The following is a 19119-nucleotide window of genomic DNA, read 5'->3' on the forward strand; positions in this document are numbered from 1 at the left end:
CTCTGTTCAACAAAAGTTTTTCTTGGAAAAACAGGTCGCTGTGTAGATGACCCAGCAGCTCTACAGTTCTGCTCTGGGCCGTCAGCTTTGCACGCCTCACAAACCCTAGATTCCCGCCATCCAACTCCATTTCTTCATGTTGTCCAGCAGCGTCTTTGTAAAACAGGCCAGTGGAAAATTGCGTGGCGAGGGTGTCGTCGCTGTAATTGAGCACCGATTCTATAAAGGCCCTGTAAGGGTAACAGTTGTTGCTTTGGCTTACGAGGCGGTCTCCCAGCGTGACATCGAACTGACTGAAAATAGAGGCCATGGGGTAATTCACCAGGCCCACCACGGCATCCTTGGCAAGTTCAGTTCCGTCTCCTTTTATAATCTTGCAACACAGGTACAGCAGCGTGTTGTTTAAACCCATATAATCTATGCCATTCCCTGCTATAAAAAAGTCAATGGGGGCAGACTCCGTAAACAGCCCATAGAGGCAGCACCTCGATGTAGATGCTTTTCTCGATGCTGGTCTGCGCAGGGGCTATTTGGAACAAGTCTAGTTCGGATTTGGTGCACTCTTCAGACCCGCAGTGAACAAAAGCCATGTTGATTAAAATATGTCTCTTTTACCAGGCAGAGCGCGTCTCCTCTTTCACCCAGGCTTCCTCTTGGACCTTCGCTTATGGCCAGCCCTGCATGTCAAAGCCCTTCTTTTAAAGGGTTTCGGGGGACCTGTGCGTTGCGGGTATGACGCATTTCTCTTTCTCTTCCTCCTTTTAATGTACATCAGCCCCGATCCTGCCTGTGAAACTGTATTCCCCACCTTCTCCAGAACAGCACGGGAGACATGACCTACCACGTCTTTAGCTATGTTCTGAGCGGCGGTTTTTACGTGGGGTTTAATACTCTCTAGCCCCCTCCTCAAAAGCGGTAGGGCTTTTCGAAAGAGGCTACGAAATATTCCACCCACACCAGCTCCATACATCACGGGGGCCCCAGGATATCCAGGAAGGGCATATCCAGCCTTGGCTTTGTAATACTTCCTGTAGATGGTGGGGTGGCCGTAATTTTTTAGGATCGCCATAATAGTGTTTTGCTTTTTAGAAACCTCGCTCTCTCCGCGGACCCAGATGCAGCTTGCCGATCACCTTGCCGAAGCGAAATGAGACGCGTCTGTTCTGATCTGTCTTTATTTCAATGGTGATGGTGTCGATGTGGTGTTTACTGACAGGGACGTAATGAGGTTTATCGTAGGTGATGGTAACAAACTCGTTGTTCCTTCCTCGGACAGGGACGCAGCATAACAGGGGAACAGAAAAGTCCCCCACAAACTGGTGTTCTACGATATCCGTGTTCAGATACAAGGAGTTAAAACCCCCTGTGATGTTTGCTGAGAAGGGGAATTTTTGGATGCTGCGCTTGGGGCCCAAACCCAGAATGTTAGCTAGCTCCCCACCGGCAGAAAACATATATGTAAAATCGGCAGATTTAAGTCTAACTTTTCTACCCACAGGGTCGTAGTTCATGACCACCTCAGGGGGTCCGGGATGACGAGCCACGGTGCTGTGCGTATGATCCAGTAATTTGGGTGTGGTCGAGTAATAACCTCATTGTAGGATGAAATTCCACGTCATATCTCCAAAGGTGATTTCGAAAGGGGTGTCTTTGTTGATAGTATTCCAGCTGTGCGGGTATTGTATTTCCACTAACCCCACCTCCCAGGCACCCGGGGGATCCAAGGGCTTAATTAGCCGTATTGTAAAGTTCGAGCTGGTGTTTTGGGGGAAAACTGCAGAGCTGGCATTGCTGGGCAAAGTAATGTAAAACCCGCCATCGCTCATTTCTCTCTCTCTCTCTCTTTGCAGGAGGAATCGTTTTTGTTCGTGTCTAAATGTCACAGAGTTGAGAAGCTTCCACCCAGCTATTAAACTTATCGGGCCACCCCAACCATTTCACCAGTAGCTGCTTTTTTCTCCCTTTTCCTTTCTCCGCTAGAACTTTTTCAATCCTGTAAATCCTGTCTCGTTTGGGGTTCACTTTTTGTAATTCTTCAGGGTAAAAAGATCCAGTAACTGTCTCACCCTCGTAATCTTTTAATCGGTATACAGGTCTCTGGCCCCTGGTTACAGCTTCATCCATTATGAATATCTCATCGGCAAACGTCTGTTCATAACCTTTTTCAAAAGCTCCTTTGGTTTTAGTTCTGTGAAAGCTCTGGTTGTAACTCTTTATAAAATCAGGTAACACGTCAATGTAGCGAAAAGTGTAATGGGCTGTAAAATATCTCCACATCCTAGTTTTTAAAGTTCTGTTAAATCGCTCCACAACCCATGCTTTGACTTCATTATTAGTAACAAAATGGTGAACTCCATGCCACTTTAACAATCTGCTTAAAGGTTTGTTTAAAAATTCTTTCCCCCGATCGCTTTGTAATTTTTGAGGCACGCGACCTGCGCTGAAAATAGCTTTAAAGGCCTTGGATACCTCACCACTCGTCTTGTCTTTTAGGCCTAAGGCCCAGGCATATTTGGATAGAATGTCTCTCACTGTTAACATGTACTTAAAACCGCTGTAGTGTTTGGAGAACCGGTGCATATCCACCAAATCTGCCTGCCATTGCGCATCCACATCTGAAACAATGGTCTTGTTTCTTTTAAAACATATTCGAGCCGGTTTGTGTAAAGTGTAAGCATCCTGGTTTCAAAGCCAAGCACTTACCTGTCTTCTATTTAAAGTTTTACTATGCCTTTTGATCACTTGAAAAAGAGGGTTCACCCCGCCGAAGCTCCCAACTTCCCCGGGGGTGTAATATATTTTCTTTAACAGAGCCGTGTGTGTAGACATGACTGTTACTGGTACCGTCTTTTACTAACACAAGTATGGAGGGGGACACATTCATATTGACACATTTAAATAAGTTTTATTAATGGCCTGGTTTAACACAACCTTTTACAGCCGCCTGTAAAAATGGACGCCATAACCCCTACCATAAGGGAGTCTGAGCTGGTTCATTCTTCCAATGTGTAAGTTCTCAAAGGCCTCTAGAAAGGCATCGTCGAGCTGTTGAGAGATTTTTCAGAAAAGAAACAGTGTAAGCACCCCCACTGCTTGTTTTTAGATTTACGTAATCCCGGGTCGGTTCCTAACCCCATTACACCCCATCCTCAACCATCACTTCTTAATCATTCCTTTACCTGAGCGAAGTCTTTTCCGTTCACCTGTTCCGCCGGTGACTCCTCCAAGCCATGATCACCTTCCACCTCTAGGGGGGTGGACAATGAGAGGCCATCACACTCATCAGGGTGCCTCACGAAGGTTTGGGTTTCGGGTCGGGTTCCTGCGTATCCATCAACGGTTGAGTCAAAGGGCCCCCGTCGGAACTGTTGCTGATGTAGCGTTTTCTCCACACAAGTCCAAAGGTGCTCGGGGGTAAAACTAAGTCCGAAGTTCTCACGGGGGTGGTGGAGGAGTCCATGTTTCCACGATTTCTAAAACACGCGTTCTTGGTAAAAGATGGCCTCTTCTGCCTGGCGCTGGGAGTTATGGGGTGATGGTGCTGCGCTCTGATTGGCAGAGGGCACTGGGGGGAGTTCTTAGAGGGGTCACACGACCCTCTTCTGGGCAGTTCACCCTGTCCCAGAACCTGCCCTATTTTGGTCACATATGCTCTCGGGGCGGTCCTATGCAGCCGAAACCCATCGCGATTGGTAGAGGGCGATGGGAGGAGTTCTTAGAGGGATCACACGAACCACTCCTGGACGGGCCACCCTGCCCCCAAATTCCTCCCCGTTGGTCAAATCTCCTCTCGGGGTGGGCCACAACGGCTGAAACCCCTCCTGATTGGTAGACGGAGGTGGGAGGAGTTGTTAGAGGGATCACATGACCCACTTCTGGACAGGTCACCCCGCCCCGGAACTCTCCCTGATTGGTCAAATCTCCTCTCGGGGCAGAGCTATGGGGGAGAAACCCATCCTGATTGGTAGAGGGCAGTTGGAGGAGCTCTTAGAGGGGTCACATGACACACCTTGCATCCAGTCATGTGGCCGCCTTGACCGTGGAAGTACTACCCCCATGGGGCAGGACTTCTGTGACAGATGGGCAGGTTTTAAGGGGTCAAGGGGTGGGGTTAGGGTTTGACTGACGATAGGGCCCTTCCTCCTGATTGGTAGAGGGAGGTGGAAGGAGTTGTTAGAGGGGTTACATGACCCACTTCCGGACAGGTCAACCCGCCCCGGAACGCCCCCTGATTGGTTAAATCTCCTCTCGGGGCAGTCCTACAGGGGCGAAACCCATCCAGCTCGAAGAAGTGTGTGTGGGGGGGGTTACTTTGTAAATTATCAGCTTGGTCCAGGCCCGCCTCTGCTGCTATCTCAAGCCCTGATGGTACCTCTAGTACTAGAAGAGAACCGGTCTGGGACAGATCTCTCTCCAACAACCTGTGTGATAAAGACAGAAGATGCACACACAAAAATATTAGCTTCTCAGCAATGTCCTTGTCGTCTTTAATTGCTCTCTTGAATCCACCCCTTCTTTCACAGGCTTCTGATCTCCTTAAAGTGTTTTTTTAGGGTTTGTCTATAGCCCTTCAGTTATTTGCTCTTCACAAGCCATCTTAGCACTTCTACTTTCCCGCTTACATGCTACCTGCTGTAATTTAGGCTTCTGTTTACTCCCCATCCTGCATCTTTTAAAGAACTTGTTCAGCTCAAATAAACTCTTGGCTCTTGCTATTATTAGTGGCCTTGCTGGTTAGGAGCTCGCTTCACTACAAAGCCAATGTAAAGAGCTCAAACTCCCTCTCCCTAAGCAAGAGCTGGCCCCCCGCAGTTTGTCCTCGGAGGGGGAGGGGCAGGAGAGTCGCTTTTTAAAGGGAGTTTTCTGACAGCCAGGGTCACATGTTGGGCGAGCCCAGGCCCTGCAGCCGGAGTGAAGGAAATTCTGGCTGCAGCAGCCTTATTCCACTCTTGCTCTGTGGATTGGGGCTGTGAGAAGTGACGCTGGGTCTGCTTGCGGCCTGCAGTTCAGCCTGCGACTCTACGCCACCCCCTGCCCACCCTTCTTGGGCTGACTGCAGCCTCTCCAGGTATTTAAGCACCAGGCCTAGGATAGCCTGCTCAGCACCTGGCTGGGTTCTGCCTAGTGAGCAGCTGGCAGGGTCAGCCTCTGACAGAACTAATGCCCGTGATGCGGGGGAGGGGTTGGACTGCACACTCCAGCCCTGGGATGTGTTTCCTCAGCACCTGGCTCTGTTTCCTCAGCTCTGGTGCAGCCCTTTGGGGCATGATCAGCTGTTGAAGACAGGGAGGCTCAGAGCTAGAATTTCGTATCCCCATAAGCATAGCTGGGGCGGGGTGGGGGGTTGGGGTGGTGTCAGCTGCTCCGTGCGTGCAGGGGCTCTTGGAGCTGCCACTTGCAGGGGGCAGGCAGCAATCCAGGCTGGGTTCTGCAGAGTTAGCACCAAATGAGGCTCGGAGCAACCCCCGGCCTCGCCCTTGGCTGGGGCTGCTCAGAGTCCCTGCCCGCGGCACCGCAGCTGGTGAGGGATTAGGGGGAAAAGTCTCCTCCAGCAGCCGGGTCTCCCATAGGAGGTGGTTTCCCTCCCTCTTGTGGAGTCCACCCCCTCTCTGCTTGCCACTGCCCCCTGCCTGCCAGGAACGACTCACTTCTGACTCCCAGATCCTGCTGACCAGCCATGGCTCCTGCCTGGGCCAGGATGGGAACACCCCACAGGGCAGGGAGTTTCAAACTATAGCCGGGGAGAAGATACCCCAGAACCAGCCCCGAGGGTTTTCTCCCTGCTCCTACGCTCTGCAGGTCACTCCAACTGGGTTCTGGCTCCCAGCCACCGTGCGATGTGGCTGCTGCCCCCTGCCCCTAGAACCCTGCCCCGATTTCCCCCCGCCCCTCCTCCCAGCACAGCAATACCCCTCAGCCGTGACTCACAGCAGGGTGGGTGGTCCAAGCCTCCTGCTCTTCTCTGGCTTCAATTGCCCATCATGTATCCTAGGGGAGGCAGGCGGGCCTGGTTATTTAACAGCATGCAGGGCACCAGCCACCGCTTGTATTTCTGTCTTTCAAGGTGCCCCCCACCCCCAATCCATCCGGGCAGAGGAGGGGAAGGAGCTGGGTGGAGAGTCAGTCCCCAAGATTATTGGGATCATTTTGCCTTTGGCCTCGTGCCCCACAAAGGCCAGGAGAGGTGTTGTGCACACAAGCCCCACTGGGAGTTGGCGTGAAGCACAGTGTGGCAGAGCTGCTGCCCTGGCTCTTTGCCTGCATGGCTGGTGGTAGCTGGGGTGGGCAGGGCTGGGGCTTCCTGTCAATCTCTGCCCTCCCTGTACAGGCTGCAGGGGGACCTGGCTGGGGCCAGTGCCTCGTGCTGGGTGGGGTGGGGGGGAACCAGGGTGAGACCTTTGGGAGGCAGGATCTCTCCCTCGGGCCTGCTCCTGCTGCAGGTGCCGGGCTTGCCCAGGGCCAGGACAGAGGAGACCCTCTGGCCGCAGAGCCCTCCCGCATCTGGCTGAAAGGAGTCTTGGTTCCCCCTTTGTCCCAGGGAGATGGGAAGGGGTGGGGGGGAGTTGGGTGTGTTTGTGTGTGGACAAAGGAGGCCAGCCCCTCCCCCCTGTTGGCAGTGTGCATGTGGCACTGGGCCCCGGACTCATGGGGCAGGGAGGGATAATAGGAAGTAGAGCTCCAGCTCTTTTCTTACCTATCAGCTGCTGGGCAGCTGCTGCTCTCAGGGCAGCCTTCTTGCTCAGCCTCCCTGGGCAGTCCTGGAGCTGGGAAGCCAAGAACCCAGTTAGTCCCAAGCCACACATCCTCCCCAGGCTGAGGGGAGCTGCCTGCTAGGGAGGTGAGGAACCCCTGGCTGTCAGAGCCCTCTCCCCCTTGACTCCGCCCATGGGACAGAGATGACTTGTACAGGAGCCATCCTCAAGGGTGGGGGATGGGGCTGAGTCAGTGAGGGGGCTCCCTGGAGCAGGGAAGCTCCCTGTGTGCTTAGGTCCTCCCACCCCCGAGTCCTGCAGGGCCCACACCCCAGAGCTCACTCACCAGGGTCCTGCAGGCTTCGCTCAGGAAGGCGGGGATGGCGGGGGCCGCCCCCTCGGCTAGCTGGCTCTGCACGAGCGTGCGCAGGGGCTGGTAACTGAGGAAGGGTGCGCAGTGCAGCAATGCCACCCTGCACGCCTGCCGGAGAGGGCGAGAAGGGACCTGGGTGAGTCCCTGAGCGCAACAGGCTGCCAACTCGCAGGCTCTGCGTGGCTTGGGGAGACTCCGCTGTGCCGGAGCAGCAAGGAGCCACCTCTTTGCAGAACCTCCTCTGGCCTGACGGTTGTTCCCCAGGCCCCCACAGCCCCCATCTCCAGCTTGGCTGGGTTGAGGGGAGCCAGGCCCGAGTGCTGGGGCCGGGGAGGGACACTCCTGGAGCAGGGAAGGGGCCATTCCCTGTGGGTCCCCGGTGGGCGGTTAACAGCACTGCCCGGTGACCAACGTACTTGGCCTCCCCTCAATCCCAGGCACTATTGGGGGCTGCTACTCGGTTGGGGCACGGGTGGTGGTGGGATTTCTGCAGGAGGCTGGTCATTCCCAGACAGGAGCTAGCACACAAGTGAGGGCAGGGCAGCAGCAATGGAGACCCAATCGGCCTCAGCAACCTGCCCTTCCCTGTGGCCCTGCTTGGGTTAGGTCACTTGCTAGGGGCCAGAGATAGACCTGGACCTGGCCACTAAACAGGGCAGGCTGTAAAATGGAGCCACAGCCGCGGAGAGGCTGGCTGGGCAGGGAGGCTGGAGGTGCCTGTGGGGAATGGAGGAGGAGAAGGAAACCCCACAGATCTACCCCACAGCTACACTCTGAGGGCTGGCAGAGCTCTGTGTGGGGTGGGGGAGGGCTGGATTAGTGGGGGGTCCTGGGTGCCACAGGGCAGCACTGAGGAGATCTGGGGCTTGGAGGGGGGAGTTTGCACCACCCTTGCCATGCTGTTAGAATGCCCCCAGCCACCCCTGCCCCTATGAGCCCTCAGCTGCACTCACCTGGGCCACCTGGGGGTCCCCGTCCTGTAGGTGGATGAGCAGCGTCCCCATGCTCTTCTCCACCTCAGCCCCAAAGAGGGATGACTTCTTGGAAACAAATTTGCTGAGGTGGCCAAAGAGCTCCATGGAGGCCCGCCTCAGGTCGCTGTTCTCCTGCAGACAGGGGGCGCAGGGTGGTTAGGGGGGACAGGCTCAGGCCCTCACATGCTTTGGGAATCAGACTGGCAGCTGCGGAGCCCGGAGAGGTTTCAGCTAGTTCAAATGACAGGACAATTCTCTGCCAACTCCCCTCCTTCCTGCTGGGCCCCAGGGCTGCTGAACAATTGTGGGCCCAGGGCCCAAGAATGATTGTATCCCTGCCTTCCCTAGCAGAGGAGCTGAGCTGCCCCACAAATCCAGGAATGTGCCTGCATCGGACACTGAGCCCCCTCCACGTGAGGGCAGGTCCTGAGCATCTCCCCCTGTGGGGTGCCCTATAGTGCCATGGGGCCTGCCCTGCTTGGTACTTACATCCTCAAAGAACGTTCTCGCCTGCAGGGCCAGCGGGACGGCGACGTGAGCCTTCAGAGGCGCCTTGGGGTCCCGCAGCATCCAGCAGAGCCCTTCCATGGCTTCCAGAATGGTGCGGGGGTCGCAGCATTCGCACACGGCGCGGACAAAGCTCTCCAGGATCTGGTCTCGCTTTTTCCTGACCTGCAGAGAAGGGGTTGGACGCCTCTCGGTGAGCAATGCTCTGTCAGCCTGAGTGTAACCAGAGTCCGGGCAAGTCAGCCTACAGCCTAGTCTGCTCCATAGGAGCTACAGGCTGGGGAGAAGGGGAACCAGGCGCTTCCTACCCAGCCCTCTCTGCCTAGTCTCCTGCCATTCCAGACCCACCTTGTCCGGGAACTCGGTCACTGCGTTCCTGAGGCCGTGCAGCGCTCTGCCTCGAACGTGGATGTTGCTGTCCTCTGTCCGCTGCAGCATGGCCTTCACAACCTGCTTCCGCATCGCCTTGGGCTCATTCTCCATCAGCAGGGGGCTGCCGAGGAACTAAAGGGACCGAAAGGAGCTGTCAGAGAGGGCTGGGCGAGGCCAGTGGGTCCTAGCCCGGCAGGAGCAAGGGGAAGGGAGTATGATCAGGGGCCAGGAGGTGACATAGATCCGTACCGACTGCTGTTCACGAGGGGCTGGCTTCAGCTGAGCTTAACAGAAGTGACATGTGCAGGGCAGAGTGCTCCCTCTGCTTCCAGTGGGGTGCTCCCAAATCCCACCACAGAGCCCCCAGCAGAGGGATTAATTAACAAGCGATACACCACCAGGACCATCTCTCATTGGCTGACCAGCTATTGGCCCCCTGTTCCATCAGCTTCTGGGCCTGGCTAACCCTCCCCCCGGTCTTCCAGGCTCACCTCTGCGAACAGGGCGGTGCAGGCCATGCGTTCGCCCTCCTGGCTGGCCTGGAGGCTGGGAAGGAGAAGCTTTGGGATGCTCTTCAGGGCCAGGTTTGGGTGGGTCACTATGGCCCTGGGAGAGAACAAGAGTTTGTGTTGACGTGTGCATGACAACCCTGCACATGCCGGAATCCGGCCCGGTCCCGGCCACCCCCTCCCATCTCTGCCCCACTGGGCTCCAGAGTGAGAACGTGACTCCTCCAGCCTCTGTCCTCACCTGCTAAGGAGAGTGAACCCCTCGGGCTGGGCCTCCTCCAGCAGCTGCCAGCCTCGCTCCTGGTCCATTAGTTCCACAGCTGGCTGACTGCCCCTGAGGCGCAGCACCCGCGCCAGGGCCTGCACGGCCATGCTGGGAAGAGAAGGAGGCAGGAAATGGTGATGCGGGGATTCCTGCTCTCTGGGCGGGGTGGGGGGGGGCAGGACTCCCTTGCTGCAGTACTGAAGGAATCAGGGTGAGCCTAGAAGCTGCCCCACTTCTGCCTTTGGTTCTCCCCCCGCAACTGTGGGGGCAGGGGGGAGTGTCTGCAGATGTGACCTTCGCTCTCCTCCAAAGATGTGAAAATTGCCCCCACACCCCGCCCAGGAAACTGACCCTGGGGAGAAAAGTACATGCAGTGCCACCCTGAATGCCCTGCTGCCCTGAGCCCTGCCCCCCAGGGCCCACTGCAGAAAAGGGGTGAAGTGGCTCAGTGACAGGCCGGGCCTGTCCCAAAGCCTTCAAAGTAGACAGTAAATAGAGACAGCAGCCAGCTCTGCCCTGCTCCCCAGCTCTGCTCCCCCTCCCCCTGCCCCCAGCTCAGCTCCCTCATCACCCTGCTGAGCTACCCACACTGAGGAGCTCTCCGGCTCCCTGAGTATCCGGGGGCAGTTCTGCCCGCTCCTAAGCACGAGAAGCCTGGCTGATCTGAACCCTCGGTCCCCCGAAGGTGTCGGGGGTCCCTGGACAACGAAGGTCCAAGCAGGAAGCTTCCCCCTCCTAGGGGCTAGCCCAGACACTGCGTGGGTGCTGGGATCCATCGGCCCCACACATTACCTGCGTGGACTGGTGTCACTGGGCAAGTCCTGCTGGGCTCCCGAGAGGTGCCGTGCCGGGGGGCAGGCGATGGCGAGGAAGCAAGAGGCGAACAGGTCGTCCTCGCGTCCCTCCAGCGTGTCCGCTTGCCCCAAGGCCCCGATCAGCTCCCACAGGCTGCATGTGGTCTGGAAGGGAAAAGATACAGTCAGAAGACCGTGGCCGTGCGCAGAATGCAGCCGGGAAAGAGGGCTGAATGCCAGTGATGGGAACTTACCGCCGGGGGCAGCCGGGCTGGCTGGGGGCAGCTCCTGTCCTGGGTCTGTCCAGGGTTAGCCCGGCCCTTCTCCGGGCTGTCGTAAAGCAGGATGTGCAGTACCTCCCTGGTCAGCATGGGGTCTGCACCTAGGAATCTCCAGATGGCCTTGATGTGGCTGTGACGGACAGAGGGACGGCAGGTAAGGAATTCACACAGAGGACGGGCCCAGTTGGTACACACCGGGGATGATGCCCTCCGAGGGGTGACGGGCCAGAAGCAGCAGGTTGAGCCTGCTGGTGGCTGACCTCAAGGCCCTTCAGGCACTGTCCAGTCCTAAGGGGTTCATACCCTCCTGCCTGGGCACTGCCAGGGGGCGCTGTGTCACAGAAAGGGATGGGTGGACGTGGCCAGACTCACTTCTCCCAGCTCGGGGGCCCCCTCCCTCCCTTGCTGCCTTCTCCTGATGGGAACCAGAGGGGCTGGGGTTAGAGCCCCCATGGGGGAAAGCAGTTACTCTGGGCTCAGGGGTGGGGGCTGGTGTGAGGAGGTGCCCACCCTTGGGAGGGGCTAGGGCTAGGTGCTGGGCTGGATCTCCTGAACTGGGGGCGGGGGGGGGGCACAGAGTGGGAGCTGCGGCCAAGGAGAGCAGGAGCTCCTTCCCCATGGGGCAGAGAGTGGGGGGTTCAGGAGGAACAAGGCTCCAGTTCTGGCCACGCCATGGCTCTGGGGTGGGGGGTTTGGAGAAGGCTGTAAAATGGGCTCTGTGCTTGTCGGCTCTGGGCAGGATGCAGGGAAGGCGCTGCTGGCCCAGGGGAACCTGGCAGGCTGGTGAATCGGAGAAGACCAGCCTCTAGGGGTGGGATGAGACGGTGATGGGGAAGATACCAGGCTGGGATTCCAGGGGGGAGAGGGCATTTCCCAGCTGGGGGGAGGGGGTGCCCCTGCGGGGACATGCTCAGTGTAGGGGCGTCTGTGGGGGCAATGCAGTTAGGTTGGCCCCTCTCCTGCCTCAGCCTGGAGGGATGCCCTGCCGGGAGCGGGGGGCCATGCTGACAGAGGGGGTGACCCTGCTCACATGGGGTCTCTCCTGGTCTGTGTAGTGATGGGGGGGGGGGGGGGCTGGAAGGCTGTTCTGGCCTCCAGCCTGCCAAGCCATTGCACAGCAGAACCGGGATGGGGTGGACTGGTTAGCAGTGCACAGAACGAAGTGGGGGAGGGTGACAGCTGTGTTAGGAATAGCTCAGCTGGGGGAGCCCTGAGCTGGGGGTCCCAGAGCACACGGAGCCCTCCAAGGGACAGGGAGGCTAATGGTGACAGCATGCCGGGGCAGGGCTGTTCCCTGGGGGCCTGTGTGCAAGGGGAGGGGCTGTGCTGCATGTAACCATGGTGCTGTGGAGTGACCCCATTAAGGGGGGGCTCGGAGGCCGGAGGGGGGTGTTCTATCCTTTCCCTGGGGCCGGCGCTCACCGTTTGTAAGGCCAGGGCATCTTCAGGAGGATGCTGACCGCGGTCTTGGTGTGTTGTCTGGCCAGTAGGTGGAGAATGTCTCTCGTCCCATCACTCAGCCGCCCCCCCCGAGGTGGGCTCAGTGTGTAGGAAAGAGCCGCCTGGAGATCCTGCACCTGCGGAGGCAAAGCAGGGGCTGAGACCCTACCCCCGCTGTGGGTGGGTGGCAGGCAAGGGCCAGGAGGAACTGGGCAGGCTCAGAAACAAGGCAGCGGTCACATGGCCCGGCGGAGGCCATGGATAAACTCTCCTAGCGAGTGACTGAGCCGAGGGGGGTTCTGGGTTCGGTACCTTGAAACCCCCACCCGTGATCCAGCACCGTAGAACTAAGGGTCCCAATCCCGCTGCCCAGTGACACCCCACCCCCCGGATATCCCGGCTGTACCTCCCCTTCAGCACCAGAGTGGGATCTAAGCGTCTGGGATGCATTTCCATCCTGTACGTCAATCCATGCCCACTGGGCAAAGAGTCAGTGGACATGGGGGACCCCACCGCAGGCTCTGTTCCCCCAGCTGGGGGATGGGTCTGGAGATAGGGCACATTTCCCAGGGAGTGAGCTGGGCAAGCCAGACTCCTGGGATCAAAGCCTGAAAACCATTACAGGGCCGTGCCCAGCGGCCCCCTTGCAGACAGGGCAAGGATGGGTCCCATTGATCAATGATGGTGAGAAGGGATGTCTCCCCTCCACATCCTCCCTCGTGCCCCAGGAATTCTAGGCACAGGGCAAGATGGAGCTGCCCGAGATGTCAGCATGGTGCCTCCAATGCCCAGCCATTACTTGGCTCTGCAGCTCTGATTCTTGCTCTCCAAGCACCGCCTCCATGACGCCCGCCAGCTGGTCTGCACACTCCTCCTTCTCCAGCAGGCCCACCAGCAGGGTGAAGCTGAAGGGCATGAGGTCACTCGACTGCAGGTGCTTCGCGATGAGCTGCAGGGAAAGGCACAGGCCGAGTGTGAGCAGCGAGCCCCGGCCTGGGGAGGTGGGTTTGCTCTTCGGGGAACGGGGACAGAGGCACTGGCAGCCTGTGCCCAGGGCTATGTGAGTGGGCACTGGAGCCCATACCCAGGAATTTCCACCTGCCGGCTCCTCATCGAGGGAAGGAGACAATAACCCCCCTTTCCCATGTGTGTGTCTGTCTCTCCAGCCACAGTCTTTTACTCACCATAGCAACATGGACAGGGTTCTCTCTGCAGCTGGCATCCTTCTGCGTCTTGCTCAGCACGCTCACCACCGCCCCTGTCTTGGTGTACATGACAGCTGCACAAGAAACCACCAGTGCTCAGGCAGAGCTCTCGGGGCCGGATTCTTCCCCCTCCCCTTCGAGCCAGATCAGAGGTGCCAAAGAGCCAGACTCCGGCCGCAGCTGGGAACGACCAGCTAGGGTGAGCTCTCAGCTGGCTTCTGGGCCAACTGCCCACCCTTCACCCTGATGTAGAAGGTGTGTTGGGGCTGGGGTGGGATCAGGGGAGGTCCCAGATGGTCCCAGGCACCTGGTGAAGGGCAGATGCCAGGTCAGCCCGGTAGGTACCAACCCACTTCTGCTCTGTGTCCCTCTGGTCAGGGCTGCGATGAAGGCGCCATGTTCTCTCTGCAGCCCTGCTCGCTAGGTAACGGCCGGGGCTGTGAAGGCTGAGAAGTGGCGACTGCTTCCGCTCTATCTTACCTTTGCAAGGCGTGAAGAGCCAGTAGAGAGCCTGAGATGCCCAGTATCTGGTGGCCTCCTGAGCATCGAAGGCCTGGCTTGTCAGCAGCCCGGCCATGTAGCCCTGCTCTGCCATGGGTTTCAGGTCCTAATGGGCCACCAAACAGAAATTGAGGACATAGGTCGGGACGAGCCCAGCTCTGTCTGTATTCCCCCCCCCCCGCTTCCCGTGAGTGCTGAGGGGGGGCGGGGGGCAGCAGGGTCTGCGCTGCTCACCTCGGTGATGGCTTTGAAGCGGTAGAACATGAAGAGCCGGGCGCTGGCTCTCACAGCTCGGCTCCTCTCCTGGGCCCGGGGAGAGCAGATCCACGGCTGCAAGTGCTGGGGAGCAGGGAGAAAGTCGTGTGAGCGGCAGCAATGCCGGGGCGACCTCCAGAACCTGCTTCCCGCCCCAGCAGGGAGAGGACATGGAGCATTTAACCTCTTCTCCTCCACTTCCGGACACTGGAACTCAGCGCTCCTCTCCTGTCTGGGAGGCGTTGGCACAGGTCTGAGGGTCTTGGGCTCAGCGCTTTGAGGATTCTCCCCATTGATCCTGTAGGGTCTCGGGGCTGTTTCCTTCAGGGGAACAGGGGCTCCAGGCCAAATGTAGGAGGCCAAAGTGACACCCCTGGAGCAGGACTAGGATTGTCTTGCTGGATCCCAGGGTTGGGTGTATGCCCCATGGGGACTGGCTAGTTCACAGCAGCTGGGAGGCCTGCTCAGCCCCCTCGGGATCAACTGGAGCCTTCCCTCTTGTGGTTCGGGTAGAACCTGACCAGCCGGCCCATCCCCAGATGGCCAGTGCGAATGGGCCCCTCCCCCCTCCCTATCATACCAGAAAGAGATGCAGTAGCGTGGTGGGGGTCAGGTGCTGCTCCAGGAATGTCTGCAGCACAAGATCCAGGCCCTCCCAGGGCAGTTCTTGGAGAGACTGGAGCAGAGAGAAGCAGGGAAGTAAATCGCAAGGGAGGTGGGGTGCACGAGGCAGGGGGACGAGTGGATCCCCCGGTCTGGAGCCAGGTGCTGTTGGTATTCGGGGTCCCTTTACCCAGGTGATATTGATCCCCCTGCACATAGACATGGGTCTCACCTGGACCACGGGCTGCCCTACCCCAAAGAATCCTTCCTCCCACCTGGGCTCCCCAACACATGTACTGAGCTGGGCTCTGGAGGGAAGGCCTCCTTCCTCCCGCTCTGGAGGGGCCCCAGCTGCCCCCCAACACCCCGCTGGCTCCCCAAGGGCTGAGCTGTTCATCCCGCTCCAGCCAATCTCTGTTTCTGTGGCAGGGAGAGTCATGGCCTGGCCGTGTGGCTGTCCCGAATCCATGCTTTGCTCCCTCTGCACCAAATGCTATTTAACGCTCTGGGCCAGAGCCTCAGCTGGTGTAAACGGGGGGTAGCTTCTAGCTCTCTGTGCCAAGAATCCAGGGTAATTCTGTACAGTCTCACAGACACTCACCTCTACAGCTGTTCTCCCTGCCAACCCCACTGCAGAGTTAACTGCGTAGCCACTTGTCACCAGCCCTTTGGAAAATAAACCGAGGGGCTGGATTCGGCTGGACACGCAGCTCTCTGCATCGGGCCAGGGTCCAGCTACTCAGCCAGGGGGGTGGCTGAGTTTCCCAGCCAAGGAGGCAGGTGGAAGCTGCAGCTTTGTCCATGCCTCACTAACCTCTGCCCGGATAGCGGAGCTTTTTGCCACCTCAGTCCCTCTCAGCTTCGCCAGGGCTGGGCGCTGAATCATGGCACTGGTGATACAAGTGCTGATGGTCTCAGCCTCCTGTTCCTTAGACAGGCGAGGCTCAAATTTCCTGATTGGAAGGAACGGAGCAGACGGGGCCATTAGAACGGAGACAGGTCCTGGCATGAGTCAGGTTGAGTTTGATGGCTCGAGGGACAGCTCCCTCCCTTAGCAGCAGAGCTCCAGGGGGCATCTCCAGCAGAGCCACCGCCTAGGGAATGATCCTGTCTGGAGATGCCTATGCCCCCTGGGCCCGGCAGGGGCTCTGCTGGGGAAGCTGCTCTCCGGGGCTGATCCTGGGCCCTGCTCTGCGGCTGCACCCATTCACAGCACTTCATGCTGACGGGAGGGGCTCCCTCTTACCAGGCAATACGCAGAGATGGGGGCTGGATAAAGTGACCCGGAGGCCGAGGATGGTATGGCCCGTTAGTGAGCCACCAGGGAGAAACATCCTCCGGTTCTTATTGCAGCTCGTCCCTCCCCCACTTCCTCTCCCTCCATCTGCCCCTCCCCGGCTGCTGGGCTCCACAGCTGAGTCAGGCCCCATGGACGTACCCTATGTATGAGATGGCCAGCAGGGCATGCTGGTGATCTGGGCTCTGCAGCCGGGCCCGGTCCTTGACTCTGAGCATCTCCTGCAGCACAAAGCAGAGAGTCAAAGGCAAAAGAATTTGGGGGAGCCCGGTTCCTCAGCAAGACGTGGAATCTCCAAACGCTGTTTGACGCCCCCACCGACCCTCAGCCCCAGCGTGCAGTGCACTGGGGCACGGAGCTGGGAAGATGGCCTGGGAGCGGCCATGTGGCCAGAATGGAGGAGACATTCACCAGAGCCCCTATTTCGCCATTCCTGACGGCACATCTGGAAACTTCAGCATCTGCCACGGAGCAGGGAAGGGGGATCTGGGCAGAGGCGATTTTGTGACGGGGAGCATTAGAGTCCTGAACAGCTGAGGTCAAATATTTTCCTGCAAACCAAGGGAGGGCTGCGCCTGTTAACGCCTCAGGATCATGTCCCGGAGTGAAAACCCTTGGAGTTAATCCCCAGGGCGCTTGCTGGGTGCCGGGCAGATCCCTCAGAAGTGGGATGGGGAATGGTCCCAGGTGTAAGCAGCATGAATCCGCGAATGGAAAATAGTGTCATTTCATTCCTTGGGCTGCAATCGCACCAGAAGAATCCGGCATCAGCACTGGGTTTGCAGTGCACAATGTAGAACCCTGGGCACCGGGTCGCAAACGCAGCACATGGCCTTTAAACGCCAGAGACTGTGGCATGTGCATCTGCCCTCGGGACCCCTCCCAGGACCCCAGCGTGCTCACTCACCAGCAGGGGGGACAGCACGGTGTATGTGTCCTGGCTCACCAAGGGAATCCTGCTCACTTGCGTGACAGCTTCACCCACCCGCGCGAGGCTTCTCAGAAAAGCAGATCTCACCAGTGGGTCCTGGGCTCACAGGCAGGAGGGGGAGAGAACAATGAGGAAACAGCCACAGGCAATAGAGAGCTGAGACACAAGGCTACAGGGCGAGTCTCTACAAGGGAGCTGCTGTCCTAGGCGGGATTGCCCTCACGCCCTAAGGGAAAGGACCTGGTTTGCCGAGTGGAACATCTTTGCATTCCCTAGGGCTGTGGGTCTCCAACTATTTTTACTGATGACCCCTTTCACACAGCAAGCCTCTGGGTGTGACCCCCCTAATAAATTAAACACCCTCTCTAATGTATTTAACACCATTATAAGTGCTGGAGGCAAGCGGGGTTTGGGGTGGAGGTTGACAACTCGCGACACCCCATGTAATGACCTCGTGACCCCCGGAGGGGTCCCGACCCCCAGTTTGAGAACCCCTGGCCTAGGGGAATATCTCTGGAGATGAATGCAAGGAACGGGCTGATTCCCAGAGGTGCTGAGCACTTGCAGTTCCCAGAGCTGTCAGTGGGCCCTGGGGCTGCTCAGCTCCCCTGACAATCAGGTCGTAATTGTCTGATCTGGGACAGGAATCTGCTGCTCTCTGCAGTTGGCTGGGCTCTCCCTACCAAGGCATCCGTTCTCCAAGGAGAACATTCAGTTAAACCAAAGTAGCATCCCCTCTCCTTTTCGCTGGGACGCGCATATGGGCATCGTAACCAGGGTAGGACTGAACGTCGGCCTCAAACCTCCGATGGCAAGAAAACAACCTAGAGTTAGCTCAAAAATCCCCCTTCAGCACCAGAGCCTGTCAACCGGGCTAGGGGCCTGAATCCCTCCGTGCGCCTTTTGTGCCCAGCTACACCATCGACTGCAGTGTGTGGGGAAACAGGCCCTAAAACTTTATCTTCTGATCCCTGAGTGCAGCACAAGCCTAGAGGTACCAAACAGGGTACAGTCGTCTCTGGGACAACAGCACCAAGTGATGCTCAGTTACACTCTAACAAGGCCCAGATGGGAGTCCTTCCATTAGCTTCCATGGGCCTGGAATCAGAGAAGCTAATTGAGATGGGGCAGTCACAGAGAGTGGTGCTGTTCCCATGTCTCCTGTCCCTCCTGGGGCAAAGGGCCAGCCCTCTGAGCTGAGTTTATGCAAAGACATAGCTCTGTGCTGCTGTGCATAGTCCGGGTAGGTGCTGTGTGGGCGGTCAGGGGAGGGCTCTGACTTACGTGTGGGCTCAGAAAATAGTGGTGTCGCATGGGAGCCAGGATATTGAAGCCTATGGTCTCTAGGATGAGATCCGTGGGGTGTGAGTGGACCACGTGCCCATAGGTGAGGAGCAGGAGGCTTCTCAGCTGCTCGATGGAAGCTGGCTCCTGAGAATTGCAAAGGAAAGAGTGAGGAGAAGGGATGGCCTCCAGCTGCTCCTAACTTACAACTGGGGCCAGGGGAGGATTTTTCATCCAGCCGGCTTAGCCACCAAAGGCTACTCTGCTGAGCTGAATTGCCTGGACTCCGAGGCCCTTCCCAGCTCCCCAGGATTGGGTGGTTGAGGTGACCCGGCAGCCGAAGGGGATGCACTAGCAGCTGCTTTAATTCAGCCTAGCTCCAGAGATGTCACTGGGACTACAGTGGATTGCACTGGCCCAGAGCGTTACTGGGAAGGTGGTGGTGGTGGTGCGGGGAGAGGGGGGACGCAGGTTAATGTCAGACATGCCAGCCCTGGTGAGTCTGCCAGGAAGGTCTGTGAAATAGCCCAGTTCAGGGGAAGACCAAGGGTCTGTTCTGCTGAGAAATGTGTCAGCTGGAGCTGATGGCATGGCAGTGTCTTTTGGGCCCTCTCTGAGCCTTGTTTATGGGGCTGCGTGGAGCATGTCTGAGCTCCCCAGGAGATACCCTGGAGAGCTTAGACAACAGGACCCACCTTCCCCCCTGGATCCATCCCATTGTGCTGAGATTGCAACTCCACAGAGGAGTAAGGAAAGGGCTCCCTCCACGGAGGCTGAGCCACTGCTGGGAAATTCAGCTCTTCGCTGAACAGGCTTCTGGGAAGCAGGGTCCTCCC

The 19119-nt window shown here is 57.9% G+C and overlaps 1 protein-coding gene across 1 annotated transcript in view; it reads right to left on the minus strand.

The window, feature by feature from the left end:
• Positions 1-19119, minus strand: part of LOC135885055 (maestro heat-like repeat-containing protein family member 1) — a 40154-nt gene that overhangs the window by 4560 nt on the left and 16475 nt on the right. Inside the window, exons 17-37 of the mRNA XM_065412693.1 lie at positions 18284-18430; positions 16210-16289; positions 15586-15724; positions 14749-14844; positions 14148-14252; positions 13893-14019; positions 13392-13486; positions 13007-13156; positions 12190-12344; positions 10741-10897; positions 10485-10651; positions 9669-9800; positions 9410-9524; positions 8895-9050; positions 8529-8711; positions 8019-8171; positions 7039-7173; positions 6695-6764; positions 3180-3247; positions 2067-2211; positions 263-432 (exon numbers count right to left, since the gene is read on the minus strand). Coding sequence (XP_065268765.1) covers positions 263-432; positions 2067-2211; positions 3180-3247; positions 6695-6764; positions 7039-7173; positions 8019-8171; positions 8529-8711; positions 8895-9050; positions 9410-9524; positions 9669-9800; positions 10485-10651; positions 10741-10897; positions 12190-12344; positions 13007-13156; positions 13392-13486; positions 13893-14019; positions 14148-14252; positions 14749-14844; positions 15586-15724; positions 16210-16289; positions 18284-18430 — 2745 coding nt within the window. The remainder of the gene's footprint in view (positions 1-262; positions 433-2066; positions 2212-3179; positions 3248-6694; positions 6765-7038; positions 7174-8018; positions 8172-8528; positions 8712-8894; positions 9051-9409; positions 9525-9668; positions 9801-10484; positions 10652-10740; positions 10898-12189; positions 12345-13006; positions 13157-13391; positions 13487-13892; positions 14020-14147; positions 14253-14748; positions 14845-15585; positions 15725-16209; positions 16290-18283; positions 18431-19119) is intronic.

This window comes from Emys orbicularis, chromosome 10, assembly GCF_028017835.1.
Source record: "Emys orbicularis isolate rEmyOrb1 chromosome 10, rEmyOrb1.hap1, whole genome shotgun sequence".
In the NCBI taxonomy this organism is placed as follows: domain Eukaryota; kingdom Metazoa; phylum Chordata; order Testudines; family Emydidae; genus Emys; species Emys orbicularis.